At 54.7% G+C, this 14288-nt stretch overlaps 6 protein-coding genes across 6 annotated transcripts; 5 read left to right on the top strand and 1 right to left on the bottom strand.

The window, feature by feature from the left end:
* Positions 1 to 431: 431 nt before the first annotated feature.
* Positions 432 to 2510, top strand: MCX1 (ATP-binding protein; the record flags this gene model as incomplete). Its single annotated transcript, XM_064838475.1, has 1 exon — positions 432 to 2510. The coding sequence occupies one exon, from the start codon at positions 432 to 434 to the stop codon at positions 2508 to 2510; it is 2079 nt and encodes a 692-aa protein (XP_064693929.1).
* Positions 2511 to 2770: 260 nt separating this feature from the next.
* Positions 2771 to 5367, top strand: LTS14_005778 (uncharacterized protein; the record flags this gene model as incomplete). The annotated part of the gene is made up of 7 exons (XM_064838476.1): positions 2771 to 2879; positions 2903 to 3323; positions 3349 to 4118; positions 4247 to 4681; positions 4736 to 4803; positions 5064 to 5160; positions 5213 to 5367. 7 exons carry the CDS (start codon positions 2771 to 2773, stop codon positions 5365 to 5367), a joined length of 2055 nt encoding a protein of 684 aa, XP_064693930.1.
* Positions 5368 to 5446: 79 nt separating this feature from the next.
* LTS14_005779 (uncharacterized protein) lies at positions 5447 to 5887 on the top strand (the record flags this gene model as incomplete). Its single annotated transcript, XM_064838477.1, has 1 exon — positions 5447 to 5887. The coding sequence occupies one exon, from the start codon at positions 5447 to 5449 to the stop codon at positions 5885 to 5887; it is 441 nt and encodes a 146-aa protein (XP_064693931.1).
* A 1423-nt stretch (positions 5888 to 7310) lies between these two features.
* ADK1 (adenylate kinase) lies at positions 7311 to 8351 on the top strand (the record flags this gene model as incomplete). The annotated part of the gene is made up of 3 exons (XM_064838478.1): positions 7311 to 7494; positions 7622 to 7829; positions 7904 to 8351. 3 exons carry the CDS (start codon positions 7311 to 7313, stop codon positions 8349 to 8351), a joined length of 840 nt encoding a protein of 279 aa, XP_064693932.1.
* A 517-nt stretch (positions 8352 to 8868) lies between these two features.
* LTS14_005781 (uncharacterized protein) lies at positions 8869 to 10032 on the top strand (the record flags this gene model as incomplete). Its single annotated transcript, XM_064838479.1, has 3 exons — positions 8869 to 9003; positions 9086 to 9142; positions 9220 to 10032. 3 exons carry the CDS (start codon positions 8869 to 8871, stop codon positions 10030 to 10032), a joined length of 1005 nt encoding a protein of 334 aa, XP_064693933.1.
* Positions 10033 to 11052: 1020 nt separating this feature from the next.
* On the bottom strand, positions 11053 to 14013 carry CSE1 (importin-alpha export receptor; the record flags this gene model as incomplete). The annotated part of the gene is made up of 2 exons (XM_064838480.1): positions 11053 to 13880; positions 13944 to 14013. 2 exons carry the CDS (start codon positions 14011 to 14013, stop codon positions 11053 to 11055), a joined length of 2898 nt encoding a protein of 965 aa, XP_064693934.1.
* Between the last annotated feature and the right edge of the window lie 275 nt (positions 14014 to 14288).

Genomic DNA, 14288 nt, shown 5'->3' on the forward strand with positions numbered 1-14288 from the left:
AAAACACAAGACAGTAGTGTAACAGCAAATGTATATCTCTGGTATTACCTACATACAGTCAAGCAGTTGAATGTCTAGCATACTGGTGGGGCTCAATGGGTGGAGGGCTTGTTTTGTTTGCTCGTGCTCATGTCTCTCACCATCCATCGTCTGCCCGCCCAACGCAGCTCTCAACTTTTCCCCCCCACAAACACCGCGACGCCATCGTGCATGGATTGGGAGCTTGGGCCCTGCATGAACATCGGTCCGACTTCTTCACCGGGGTCTGGAGAGGAGTGGGTGTGGGAGTGGGAGTGGGAGTGGGAGTGGAGGCGGGGAATCGAGAGTCTATCGTTTACTTACTTCTACTCGCTATGTCGAGCTCGTGACTTCCTAGTTGGGATTCTCGTGAGCCGTTGGGATTGACGCGATTCACGTGAAAGACGTTGGATATGGCGGCCATTTCACCTCGTCTAAGGAGTGCCTACCTGGATATCTCGGCCATCGTCCGGAGCAGCTACAGACGACATGGAGTACAACGTGCTTATACAGGAGAAATCACACGACACAGGGGACTACATACTACACGCTGCCTACTAAACAGTAACACATACCGGAGTTCCGACTTCGCCAACCAAGGCTTCACATCCTACTACGACGCCTCCGCACCCACCACCGGCCCACTAGCCGACAGCTCCAACATCGGCGCCCCCCGCATAACCCCCCGACTCCTAAAAGACCACCTCGACGCCTTCGTCGTCGGCCAAGACCGCGCCAAACGAGTGCTAGCTACAGGTGTGTATAACCACTACCAACGGATCCGCGAACTCCAACGCCGAGATGAAGAGGAGAGCGAGATGCTGGCGCAGGAGGAGCGGAGGCGGATGAGTGAGGTCCGGAGACATCCGGTTGAAGGTAGGGAGAATGATCTCAAAGCTGGGATCGATGTGCCTTCGCTGACGAGGACTTGGGAGGGGAAAGATGAGTTTCCCGGGCAGCAGGCTACCATACATATGCCTCCTCCACCTCCGCCAAATGCGGTCAATAGTCAGGGACAGCGAGGAGGGCAACCAGCGTCGGAGGATCTGTGGAAGCAGGCTTTTGGCGGGCAGGGTGGACGGGGTGCGGCAGGGCAGCAGCAGCAGCAACAGCAGGGTATTGTCGATGATACACCTTTGACGATCGAGAAGAGCAATATACTACTCCTCGGACCTTCTGGCGTAGGTAAGACATTGATGGCAAAGACTCTGGCACGAGTCCTGGAAGTCCCGTTCAGCATGTCCGACTGCACACCTTTTACCCAAGCCGGCTACATCGGTGAAGACGCCGAAGTCTGCGTCCAACGCCTCTTAGCAGCTGCGAACTATGATGTTGCGCGTGCGGAAAGAGGAATCATTTGTCTGGATGAAATCGACAAGATCGCTACGGCAAAGGTATCGCACGGCAAGGATGTCAGTGGAGAGGGTGTGCAGCAAGCTCTACTCAAGATCATCGAAGGCACGACTTTGCAGGTACAAGCGAAGAGTGAACGTGGTGCTGGGACTGGTACGCCTGGTCGGCAGGGTGGCTATGGTAGTGGGGGTGGTAGTCCGATGTCTGGTGGTACCATGTCGGGCAGTCAACAGGGACCTGGTATGGGAGGCGGTAGTGGTGGTGGACCTCAGAAAGGGGAGGTGTACAATATCCGGACTGATAATATCCTGTTCATCTGCGCCGGAGCGTTTAATGGACTACACAAGATGGTGCTGGATCGCATTAGTAAAGGCAGTATCGGCTTCGGCGCGACTGTGCGAGCAGCACCTGCATCCTCTGCTGGTGGAGGGAATGATCACGAAACCGTCCTCGAAGGCGAAGATGAGCTTTTCGAGAAATACCTTCCTTACTACAGCCCCACCAACCCCCCAAATCAATCCCACCGCGGCAAACCCACGAAACGAAAGTTCAACACCCTCGACCTAGTCGAACCCCAAGACCTCCAAAAGTTCGGCCTCATCCCCGAACTCGTCGGCCGCATCCCCCTCTCCTGCGCCCTCTCCTCCCTCGACATCGAAGCCCTAGTCAAAGTCCTCACCGAACCCCGCAACAGTCTACTCCAACAATACAAAGAACTCTTCGCGCTCTCCAGCATCGAGCTCCGCATCACCAGCCCGGCTCTCCGCGTGATTGCCCGCACAGCCTCGAAAATGGGCACAGGTGCCCGCGGTCTTCGCACGGTCATGGAACGCCTGCTCGGCGACGCAATGTTTGAAGCCCCAGGCTCTGGCGTGCGTTTCGTGCTGATTACGGAGGATGTGGCGGAGAGGAAATGTGCGGCGCTTTTTTTCGGCCGAGCGGAGGCGGATGTTTTTCAGAGGATTGGGGTGGAGGAGGAGGAGGGGTGGGAGGAGAGGTTGAGGAGGGAGAGGGAGGGGGATGATGCTGGTGATGGGGAGGGTTGGGGGAAGGAGAGGGCGAGGGTTAATCGGGTCGGGGGGGCGGCGAGGACGTTTGAGGAGTATCGGGAGAAAGCTGCTGCGGGGGGTTTTGTGTAGGACGATTGCGCATGGTCGATGGCGCGCATTGTATTGTGGACTGCGCGGCTTACGGACCTGGCTCAGTGCGGTGGAGTCAGAAGACTCGATGCTTGGCTGGCTCACCTGAAGTATGGGTTGTGTGGTCATGAAGCCTCACTTGCGAGATTTTGGTGCTAGCGTGCAGGGGCGCTGGGGTTATAAGTATCCGCTCCGCCAACCCTTACATCTTCTTTCTTTCGACACCATCATACACATTTTCCATCCCCTCTGGCAGCAATATGTCGGCCACCACAACCAACCGCGAAGACAGCCCGATGTTCGAACCTGACACCACCACTACCCACGCCCCTCTCACACCACCCTCGAGCCAGCCTCCTCTACCACCGAGCCAGTTTGCCCACCACCAACAGAAGAGACCCTCGCCCTCCCGACAGTCGTCAAAGGCGGTAAGACCATACCCTACAATGCCTTACAACTCGAAGGTCGCCCAAACCTGGCATACTACAGCGACTGCTTCCCCAAAATCGAAGTCGAACTTCGTAGTCTCTGCGAGGACTTCCTGGCCATGTACGCCAAGCTCCAAGCTGGGGGCTACCATCATCCTGAGGTCAACAATATCGTCACCAAGCAGCTAGAGGCCAGTAGGGATTCTGCAAGACTGTACCCACCGACTTGCAGGGTGGCGAATCTTGGTTCGAGCGGGATCGGGAAGTCCTCGACGTTCAACTCGCTTATTGGGACAGACGGTGTGGCTCGGGAGGACGGGTCTAGTCATCGTGGGACCTTTCGGCCGCAGGAGAATGAGCAGTGTCCTGAGAGTCAGGCGACGAAGTATGCAGTGCATCGTGTTTCATAGTAATCAACAGCTGGAAGAGATCGTACGGGAACATGTCAAGCACATCGTCGTGTACCTCGCGCTGGAGGAGGAAGGCCAAGATGGCGGAGGGACGGATTTTGAGAAGAGGTTCGCGACTGCATTTACGTTCTTCACGTTCGTGCTTGCCCACAAGCATGAGTTCCACGGCCTTGATACCACAGAAGCGTACTTTCAGGATCGCTATGATCCCTCCGAAGAAAGTATGACGAACCTGGGTACCGAGCTGTATAGCGACGTCGTCAATGCAAAGAAGACAATGGGATACTACCACAAGATTATGGACTTTCCTGCTCAGGACGACGCGATTCTGCTCAAGCTTTATCAGCGTCTTACCAAATCGATGGCCGAAGTCACCGCGACATTCGCATCTCGACATCCTTGGCCACTGGTGCAAAAGATCACGGTCCGCAAGCAGGCCGACGTCCTCCAGGCTGGCATCATTCTTGCAGATCTGCCTGGCATTGTAGATCGCGCTATCAGTGTTGTGAGGTCTGCAATGGATTACCTGAAACATGCCAGTTTTGGCCTGGTCTTCACTAAAGCGCTGCGTGCCGATGCGGACGACGTTCTGGACGACAACCTCCGTGCATGCATTGCGCTGGACTTGATCAATCTGGTCTACCTAGTCGTGACGAAGATTGGAGAGTTAAGCCCGTTCAGTGCTGCGGAGTGGCCGAGACTTGAGCCTGCTGATCTCGCGAGACTGGAAGGCGCCGAGGCGCTGAGGGAGAGTCTCCAGACAGAGATGGGTACGAATGAGGAACAGCAGCAAGTTGCGCGGGACGCTGGTGACCTGCCGCGATAATACTACGCGCTGCTCGATCGGGCTTCGAAGCCTTTGAAGTTACAGCCCTTTGCCACTGCTCTCGTCCGACAGATCGAGATCGAGATCCGTTATCAAGAGTTCAGGCGAGCTTCACAGACAAGATCCGCAGCTTGAAAGGCAGTAAATACGCGCCCGATCTTCCTGTGTTCTCCGTTGCGAACAAAGACTACCAGAAACATTGCACGGAATATGCCCTCAACAAGCCTCCGGACCTGCCAATAGAGGGGACGGGTATCCCGGGTCTCCGTCGTCTACTGTATAAGCTGGCTGCTCGTGGGAAATTCGGTAGTCTGCAACGTTTGATACGCTATCGATTGCCGAGTGTCTTTCATGGCACAGTGGGCGTGTTGACGAAGACGAAGATGGAGATGAAGCAGGGTGTCATGGATGTGCTGGTGACGGCACTGCGGCAGGACCAAGGCTTCGTTCAGGGTATAGTTGGAGATCTTGACGAGGCATTCCAGGCGAAGGTACTTGCGGTCTTCGGTAAGTCATTCGATTGTGGGCAATTGAGACCAAGCAGCTGACAGTACACCGCAGAAAATGCCGCATGCTGGGGCAAGAAGAAGTCGGGACATCTCAGAGCTTGGGAAGGCTATATGCCGAGTGTCTTCCAGGCGTTCTGCAGAAAAGGATGGCAACTGGAAGGTCTTTACTTCACCAATCGTTAAGATGCAGACTGAAGGATTGAGCCTGTCTGGCCTGGAGGCTCCCGACGTGTTACCAGGCTTGAAACCTGGGCCTGGAGGCTCCCGACGTGTTACCAGGCTTAAAACCTGGGCCTAAGGCAAAGAAGCCAAAGAAGCCTACCGTGCAGGTCAATTAGAACGCGCTAATCCACTCGACCTTTGACGTTCCCGTCCATAAGGCCTTCGAGGCCTTCGAGTCGGCATTACACGCCGTGGAGGAGGAGACCCGCGCTCGTATCCACGAGTACTTCCAGCATCTTGAATCTGAGCTCGAAAGTATGTCTTCGAGAACCCCTCTCGCAACTCCCAAGCTAACCCATTTCTACAGACTGCCACGGCTTCCTCGCCATCCCAGGCGCCTCAGACTTCATGGAAGAAATCCATCGTGTCCGCGACGAGATCTTGACGCAAGTACCCGATCTCTTCGAGCAGCTGGGTACGGGCAAGACTGGCCTCGCTAGTATCCAGAGTCGTGCGACGTAGCCTGATGATCTTCGGATGAAGCATCTAGACGACAGCAGTGAAGTCGTTGGCCAACACGTATAAGGCGGCCGCAGTTATAATGTCTAAGAGTGATGTGGTTAAAGCTAGGCAGACGGCGCGTGGGAAGAAGCAGAAGGTGAGTTCTATTGCGCACGAGATGCGTGTTGAGCTGGTTAGGAACAAGATCTTGGGAGGTGGGAGGGAGAAGAGCTTGTTCATTGACGTGGGCGAGAGGTGTGGTGCGGCTTTCCAGCTGCTGCTTCACGGCAGACGTGGGGAGTCTCTGGAGACGCAAGGCTGGGTCGAGGATGTGGAGAAGTTACTGAAGGGGGGCACGGAGCGTATCTTGGCGGACTTCAGTGGCAGGTGGGCTTCTAGTGAGGAGGAGGTGAGGGTCGAGGAGGATCTGGAGGCGAAGGCGAAGCTGTTGGAGGCAGCTCGAGGTGCGTTGAGTAGACTGGGAGGGCCGATCGAGAGGCTCTGGGAGGAGTGCGTTGCGGCGCAGCAGGAGGAAGAGTAGGATGGCGGATGGTGGCCGTGGATGCTTGAGGTGCGAGCTCGTGGGCAGACTCTTTGGGGGGCAGTACGGGGATATGTGGATACGTGCAATGCGGCGATGAGCTTAGGTGTCTCTAGCGCGTCCCTCACGCGAGGTATGATAAGATGAGAAACAACGACGTCTCCACATTATCTCATAGACCGTCAATGTCTCCTGGAAAGACTGTGCAGATTGTGAATTACGATCGCCTGAATCGATGGGGCGACATGCGAAGGGAGTTCAGACTTGCCAAGATAACACTGCCTTGGGGGCCATCCCATGCCCCTATAGCAAGTATTTGGAGATTGGCGATAGTTATGAAGCCAGATATACGTATCCCAAGATGGGGAAGATGTAAGTTTCTGGATACATGTTCACAGTGAAGCGACAAACGTGGCCAAGCGATCAGAAACCGGTCGCCTAGCGACAAAAGCCACGAGATAAGCGATTGGCAGAACATAGGACCTGAGCTCGACGACGAGCGGACGGCTGGAGGTAGTCACTGGTCTTTCAGCTGACCTACTGCACTGACTTCATCTCAATCGTGTCCTCTTCGTACGCAAGTATGGCACCTTCGCTACGCGCAGAGCTAGATACCTCGCGTGAGGTGCGAACCGCACGCTCCAGAACTCAAGCCATGTTAGAAGCTAGTAGGACTGTTAGTATAGCGTGCACGATGCCAGCGACGATGAATCAACGCCATGATGGTCTATTGTCCGCCAGCCGCCACCATAGCCAGTCATAGAAATTGACAAAGCTGCTCGATTATCGTCTCGCCCCTCTTCTCTCGTTGGGTAGAGGACTGGTCCAGGTTCTTTGATCTTAGATATGGCGAATCTCCGGTTCACATGTCTATCGCTATGGGCAGTCGATCTGGGACCGAGGCAGCAGTACACTTGAATCATCCCGGCCGCTATACCGATATCTAAGGTTTGGAAGTGAACGGTGACGACGAGCTCCTGGCCGTCACGGAAGGAGGCACAATGCCAGACGTTGCTGCGGTCATCTTTTGCTCGTCTACGATCCCAGTAGCGATTCCGCACGAGACGATAGAGCAGCTAGGATTTTGTGTGCTCGCATGCTCCAACCAAGCCATCGGCGTCTGGCTGCCAATTTATGTGGATCATGGGTTTGTGTATGGAGTCTGAGGAGGCAGTACATGGTTGTGGCGCATAGTCACGTGATACGGTCCTCCGGCCCAGCGGTGCAAACCTTCCGCAACAGCCGCGCTCTCCCGAGGCAGGCAGGAACGAGCAGTGCACTTGCAGCTTCACAGTTTCCCGAACGAGAGCTCCGTGCTAACACGCGTTTCACATTTTCCCACCTCGATACCTCATATCTTTACGTCTACATCGCCTCGGTCCGGCTATTTGTGTCGTCGCGGAAGCAGTTGAGTTGAGTGAAGATGTCGTCGGAAACACTGGTGCAAGAGTTACGGGCGACGATTGACAAGCTGGAAAACCGGGTGAAAGATGTCGAGGAGCGGTTGATGGGGCATGGGAAGGACAACTCGTCTTCGTCTGCTACAGCGACGGCGGCGAGTGGTGCGCAGGGGATGCGAATGATTTTGATCGGGCCGCCGGGTGCTGGTATGTTGACTCTATACACATACACATACACATACACGTGGTGAATATGCCATTGGAAATTGGAATCAGTATGGGCATATTTGGTGTGAAGTGAAGTGCTGACTCGAAGTCTTTCGATGATGTATAGGCAAAGGCACGCAGGCACCTAAGATCAAGGAGAAGTACCGATGCTGCCATCTGGCCACCGGCGACATGTTGCGCGCCCAAGTCGCCGCCAAGACGGAACTCGGTCGGCAGGCGAAGAAGATCATGGACGAGGGCAAGCTTGTCTCGGACGAGATCATGGTGAACATGATCCAGAACGAGCTCAACAACAACCAGGAGTGCAAGGGCGGGTATGTCGCACCATCACTACACCCCACCATCCCACCATCCCACCAGCCCAAACTAACCGCTCACACCACTTCAGCTTCATCCTCGACGGCTTCCCCCGAACAGTCCCCCAAGCCGAAAAACTCGACCAAATGCTCACCGCCCAACAAAAACCCCTCAAACACGCCATCGAACTGCAAATCCCAGACGAACTCCTCGTCGCCCGCATCACCGGCCGCCTCGTCCACCCAGCCTCAGGCCGCTCCTACCATAAAATCTTCAACCCACCCAAACAATCCATGACGGATGATTTGACCGGCGAGCCGTTGATCCAGCGATCAGATGATAATGAGGTGACGTTGAAGAAGCGGTTGGGGACTTATCATGAGCAGACGGGTCCCGTGACGGAGTATTATCGGAAGACGGGGATTTGGACCAAGGTGGATGCTGCGAAGGAGCCGGGCCAGGTTTGGAAGAGTTTGTTGGGGATTATTGAGCCGAGTGCTGGTGGGAGTTTGCTGGCCAAGATTGGGTTGAAGAATTAGAATGGTGCTAGCTCGGATGGTTGCAGTGGCCTGAGTGGGCTTCGCTGTCATACGAGGGAGAAGTGTTGGTTGTTGGTGGCGGTGGTGTAGATGATGAAAGCTGCTTACCCTACCGTCCTCGCTCTCTTGGCTAGAATGCGAGTATGGGCACGGGTGGCAACTTGGAGGACTCTTGGTGAGTTGTAAAAGAAAAAAGGGGAATCACAGCATTGTATCATATGGGCATCTTGTTGTATTGCAAAAGAAACCTAATGTCCTATCAGCCACCATCTCCATACTCCCGCTCTCATACCTCATCGCACTTGCAGTCTATGCTGATATGGTAGTTCCTTCCCTTTCCTTGGTCCTGGTCGTGTGCTACCTTCTACCACTCGGAAACGTTGACAGCGACGCAGCTTCTGCAGTCACCATGTTCCCTCCCACCTGGCACCTGCTCATCCATTTAGATTATTCTTTCCAAGATGCAGGAGTACCTTACTCGATCCTTTCTCCTGCCCTTACCGCACATCCTCTTACCATGGACTCCTCCTCCTCCTCCTCCGCCCCTCCACGGAAGAGATTCGGCACCGATATCAATCGCTACCTTGGCGTGCAGTTTCCAGCTGAGAGGATCAGGGTCGTTGGACATAGTGCAACTCAGAGGAATAGTCGGGTGAGTTGGGACTCCAGTCCATTGTATTGCAGGACTTGTATGGAGAGTGGGCTTGCTGATACCGTGATCTTGTGCTTAGCAGTCACGACTCAGTCTACAGCGATTCAACAGTTCGGCGCTGTCGTGGCGGGATACGATGGTTCGTCCTCATACTTCATCCAAGAACTCCTCCCCCCTTGCGCTGTGTTGTGAGATAGGTAGCTGACGCTTACCCAGAAATCCAAACTCTCCTCCTCGACTTCCACGGCCATAGCACCCACAGCAGCAGCCACACCACCTTCAGCAGAAGACCATGATCCTCGTCGCAGCGCCATGATACGTCGTTGGAAGAATCGCTCGGCTTCCTCTGCTATGCAGCTCGAGACACCTATTAAAGACCGCACGAATACTCTCACCCCTACCGCGGAGTCCGCTCGCAGCATGACTGGAGGGAACTATTACGGAGGCGGAGGTGATGGAGGTGGAGACACGACGTTCTTGCCGGAACTGCACAGTACACCGCCTATGCCTACGTTCCAGAAACCTACTATGGTGGCTGTTGATACTAGTCCGGGGAGTCCGAGGAGTGAGGGGATGGGGATTGGGACACGGGAGAAGAGGAAGGACGATACGCCTGCGCTCGCGAGACGGGGCAGGGGTAAGAGCGAAGCTGTGCCCTCGTCCACTCATTCGGCAGAGGATCGCTACCACCTCAATGCCCCCGCAACCACACGATCCCTCCCTACCTCACTCCACGACCAACCCGAAGAAACAACACCAGCCGCCGGCCCCCTCCCCACCAACTGGCTCGAACAACACGACCGGGCCATCTGCCTCCTCGACGTCCGCGGCTACCCTCTCCCCACCATCGTGCTGAAAATGCGTCGGACGTTCCCGGGTTTGAGTGGCATTTTGACGACGGGGATGGTGGATAGGCGGTTGAGGCAGTTGGATCAGATTGTTGAGGTGGATTATTGGCGGGTTGGACTTTTGGGGACGAAGAAGAGTGGGGTTTTTGGATGGGAGTGGGACCAGAGCAGGCGAGAGTAGTCGAGCCCCAAGAGTGCTAGGCCGTCTGGAAGGGGTTATAAGTGGCACGACTGTGAATGAGGGAGGATGGAGGATGTTTCGCCCATGCCTGTTCGGGCTGTGGAACCTACGGTCAGAGTAAGTCGACCTACCCCTTACCCTGACCGTTCTCCTTCCATATGGAGAGCGTGGTCGTCCGTGTGTATGCTTGCTGATGATTTTGTTTCTCTACAGGCCACGAACGACATCAGGCTCACTGGTCCAAAGCCCAATCCGTGAGTAATCTGCTGCCGGATACGATTTCTTTCTCCTCTACGACGCCTGCGATGAGGGGCCCCGTGTGATCATAATCAACGATGTGTGCAGCCGGAATATGAGCAGTTTACTCGGGACACGTAATTGCACCCTACAGTATTGCTGGAGTGCGATGCAAGGGAGAGGGGGTGATATGGATATGTGATCGGATGAGATGGGGTGGGAGTGATATATTAGCCCGCAGACTCGGGTCTCAGTCGAGGTGGGCTTACGTGAGTGGGTGAGGTCTGAGCCGGCGGATATATATACATGGAATGGTAATGGTAATGGTAATGTCTTACTCGACGATCTTGAACATTGTTCGATGCGTCACAAGGCTATCTGGCTTTGACGGCCTTTATATCACTTCCAGACCGAAAGGGAAAGATGGTGCGGGTCCGCAATGCTAGCGATGACAAACGGACATTTCGGTAGGGGGGTCGCATAGTAGGATGGTCTAGGGTATAGCAGAAAAACATCGTGGGTACTCTCTGTTCCTTATACCCGATTCGTACTACGTAGATACATTCGCCGCCACCACCACCACCACCAGACCAGTCTTCTCCCATCTACGCGAGAACCCTGCAGACGAGGTCAAACAGCGAGTTCGGAATACTTCGCCTTCTTCTCATCCATCTCATCCCTTCCCATTATCCATCTCCCACACCACCCCCACATCCACACACCACACCACACTACACTACATCAACCTCCTCTACTTCCTTCTTCCCCAAGACAATCAACCACCTACCCCATCACAGCCCCAAGCGCAGCCTTCTCCTCCGCCCCCAATTTCTCACCAACGAACCGCCCAATCCGTCCCCCATGCCTCTGATCCGCCTCCTTAAGCGTCTCCCCTACCCAGCGCTTAACATCCTGAACTTCCGGCCACGGATCCCTCGGAGCCTGCCGACACGTATTCAACTGCGTAAACGCCGCCCCAAAAGACAGATCATCCACATCCCTCTCCTCGATCGCCGCCTCAACCCCGGCTGTGTTATTCGTAGGTAAAGGCGGATTAATAAGAAGTTGAAGTAACGCCTGACAAGTAATCGTCCACCCCCTCTTACTATACCTCTCGACAAACGCCTCGGAATCCGCCAACGTCCTCGTGAGCGAAACAACCGCCGTCTTCCGATCAAAAGGCCGCGTAATCCTCTGTGTCTCGGGAAGAATAATCTGCGTATACACGGCGGTGAAAACATTCTCCTGCACCTGATCGGCGACCTTGATGAAGAAATCCGCCCCGAGACCCCTTTCCACCGAGGCGGAGACGAGATGGTAGAAGCGGATGAAGCGGAGGGTGAAGTTTTCCGTTTTGCTGGCCGAGAGGCGGGTGAAGAGGAGGGAGAGGATGGTGATCCAGTATTTCTCTAGCGCGGCTGGGGGGAAGGAAGCGGTGAGGGTTTCCAGGAGGTCCATGGCGTAGGTTTCGTGGGTTTTGGTGGAGACGAGTTTCTGGAAGATGAGGAGGAGGGGTTCGAGTTGGTTTTGGGCGCGGATTTGGGCGTGGGCGAGGGGGAGGATGTTGCAGAGGAGGCGGGTTAGGGCGGGGATGTTGCCGCGGGTTTCCCATAAAGTAGGGGTTAGGCAGGGGGTGAGGATGCCTTGCATGTTTGGGGAGAGGACGGGGGACGGGTTGGTGTGGATTAGAGCGGCTAGGAGCTGGAAGATGTAAGGGCGGAATTCGTCGGTGTCGGAGCTGAGGACTTCGGTCAAGGGGGTGAAGAGGCCGGCTTCGAGCTTCGAGGGTTCGGTTGGGCCGGCGAAGCGGATTAGCGCGCCGAGCGATTCGAAGTGGTAGTAGCAGAAGCCTGGGTTGGAGGGGTTGTGGCGGATGACTTTGGTGATGTTGACGAGATTTGTCAGGACGAGGTCCATGATGGGGACTACACTGTCGCGGATGACGATGAGGACGCGCATGCAGCATTTGATGAGGAATTCGTTCTCTTGCACCTTTTCGGGTTTCGTGTCCTTGGTTATAAGGGTGAAGAGGTGTTGGAGGAGGTCCTTTGATAGGGGCACGATACTATTGCGTGGGATTATTGGTTGGTTCTGGTCGTTGAGGAGGTAGAGGGCGCGGTCGACGGCGATGGCGGCGTAGGTGTAGACGACGTAGTTGGAGGAGTTGAGGTGTTGGACCAGCAGGGGAAAGGCGGCTAGCCATTGGGGTGCGGAGAGGATGCTGCGGAAGATGTAGAGGTATTTGATCGCGTCGACTTGGAGGAGTGGCTCGGTGCCGGCTGTGGTGAGGTCTTCGGCGATGTGTTTCTGGAAGAAGTCGATCACGTCGATGTTGCTGTTGACGCTGAGCACGCCCTTGGCAGATGTTGAGACACCTTTGGCTGCGATGGAGGAGTAGAGATGCACTGCGGTGTCCTTTGCCTTCCAGTTACCTTTCCGGTCTTTGGCATATTCTGCTAGAAAGTGGTCGACATATCGCATCACCACATCCGTGACTGGCTTCTCGAATTGTTCCATAAGTTTGCGAAGGAAGTTAGTCGCTCCTCTCCGTCTTGTGTCTTCGTCTGAGCCCTCCAGATCTCTTCGTATAAATTCAATCGGCTCATCTTCAAAGGTCTCCACATCCGACTCTCGTAGTGAGAGATTGGGTATAACCACTTTCTCCGTTACCTGGCTCAGCACATCCGATCCATTGAACTGCTCAGCATATTTCCTGATGCCAACAACAATGGTCAAGAACTCCAACGCTCTGCTGACTACCACGTCGTATTTTGCTTCCGGGCCCAGACCAGTCAAGAACGTCCAAGATGTGCCGATGAACTGCTCCGTGTGCTTCTCAAACTCCTCCTCATACTTTCTCGTGTACAGCACGAGTACTTTAAACACACCTGCTCTTACTGACTCCAGCGGCCCAGCTTCGTCGTCATCGCTGGACCGTAACGCGGCGTTGTCGTATGTGAGGTACTTGTGTAATAGACCAGCGATAGCACCCAAGTGCTCCTCGAATTGTGGTGGCATGTCGTGGGTGGAGAGATCGTATGTGAGCTTCATAATAAGGTCGAGCGTGCTGAACTGCGCCTTGAGTACTTCCGCGTTGTTCTCGTTCTGCGAAATGACGTGGTCGGTGTTCTGCCATAGCTGGAGAAATGGTGTCGCGAACTTGGACAGCACGTGGTTGATCTCGGTGTATAGTTCGTCGGATCGGTATAGCGGCTCCCACCGCTTGAAGATGGAGTGGGCGACTTGCAAGACACCATTATTGACCTGTGCATTGTCCGGGGTGAAGCGTGACACCAGATCATCCACCAGAGTCTCCCACCTCTCCCAGAAGTCACTGTCGGCGATGACACTGATCGCATCCCCTAATTGAGCTTGAATCGACGGCGGCACCTTCACCATCAACCCAATGAGCTCACTCTTGATCGTGCTGACTTCATCTCGAGGTAGCTGGTGCTCGCCCTCCTCGTTGACCCAATTCCGCTTGATGAAGTTTTTGAAGAATAATGCGCCGGCGAGTCGGGTGGTTTGTGGTAAGCTGTCTGTGGCGACGATCTGGAGGAGTGCGAGTGAGAAGGCGGGTTTGCTCTCTTCTGCTCGTAACGATTGCTCGGCTGTAACTCAATCAGTATATGGGCTGCGACATTACTTTCCGCTCACACGAGCATGCCACATACCTTGTCGATTGTTCTTGGCGTCGAGGCTGGCTTGCAGTAGGCCTGCGATACCTTGTATATCGACTGCCATCTCAATCACTTTCTTCTATAAGAAGGTGGTATTATTTCACAATCGCATCGTTTGTGTTCTTGGTTGCCATAACATAATTGGAAGCTTGGATCTCCAAACGCGCCCAAAATTAAACTTTCACTCAAGCTTTCTGTTCGCAGAGCCGCGTTGCGTCACATGTCATATTAAGCACGCGAAGCGCGACATCCTCGAAGCCTGGCCTGGGCTGAGTAGTAGTAGATTCGCCACAGACTCTCTAATAACTACTAAGCAGATTCCACGTATATCGTTATGTT

Source organism: Recurvomyces mirabilis (assembly GCF_035927965.1).
Source record: "Recurvomyces mirabilis strain CCFEE 5264 chromosome Unknown scaffold_14, whole genome shotgun sequence".
Classification (NCBI taxonomy): domain Eukaryota; kingdom Fungi; phylum Ascomycota; class Dothideomycetes; order Mycosphaerellales; family Teratosphaeriaceae; genus Recurvomyces; species Recurvomyces mirabilis.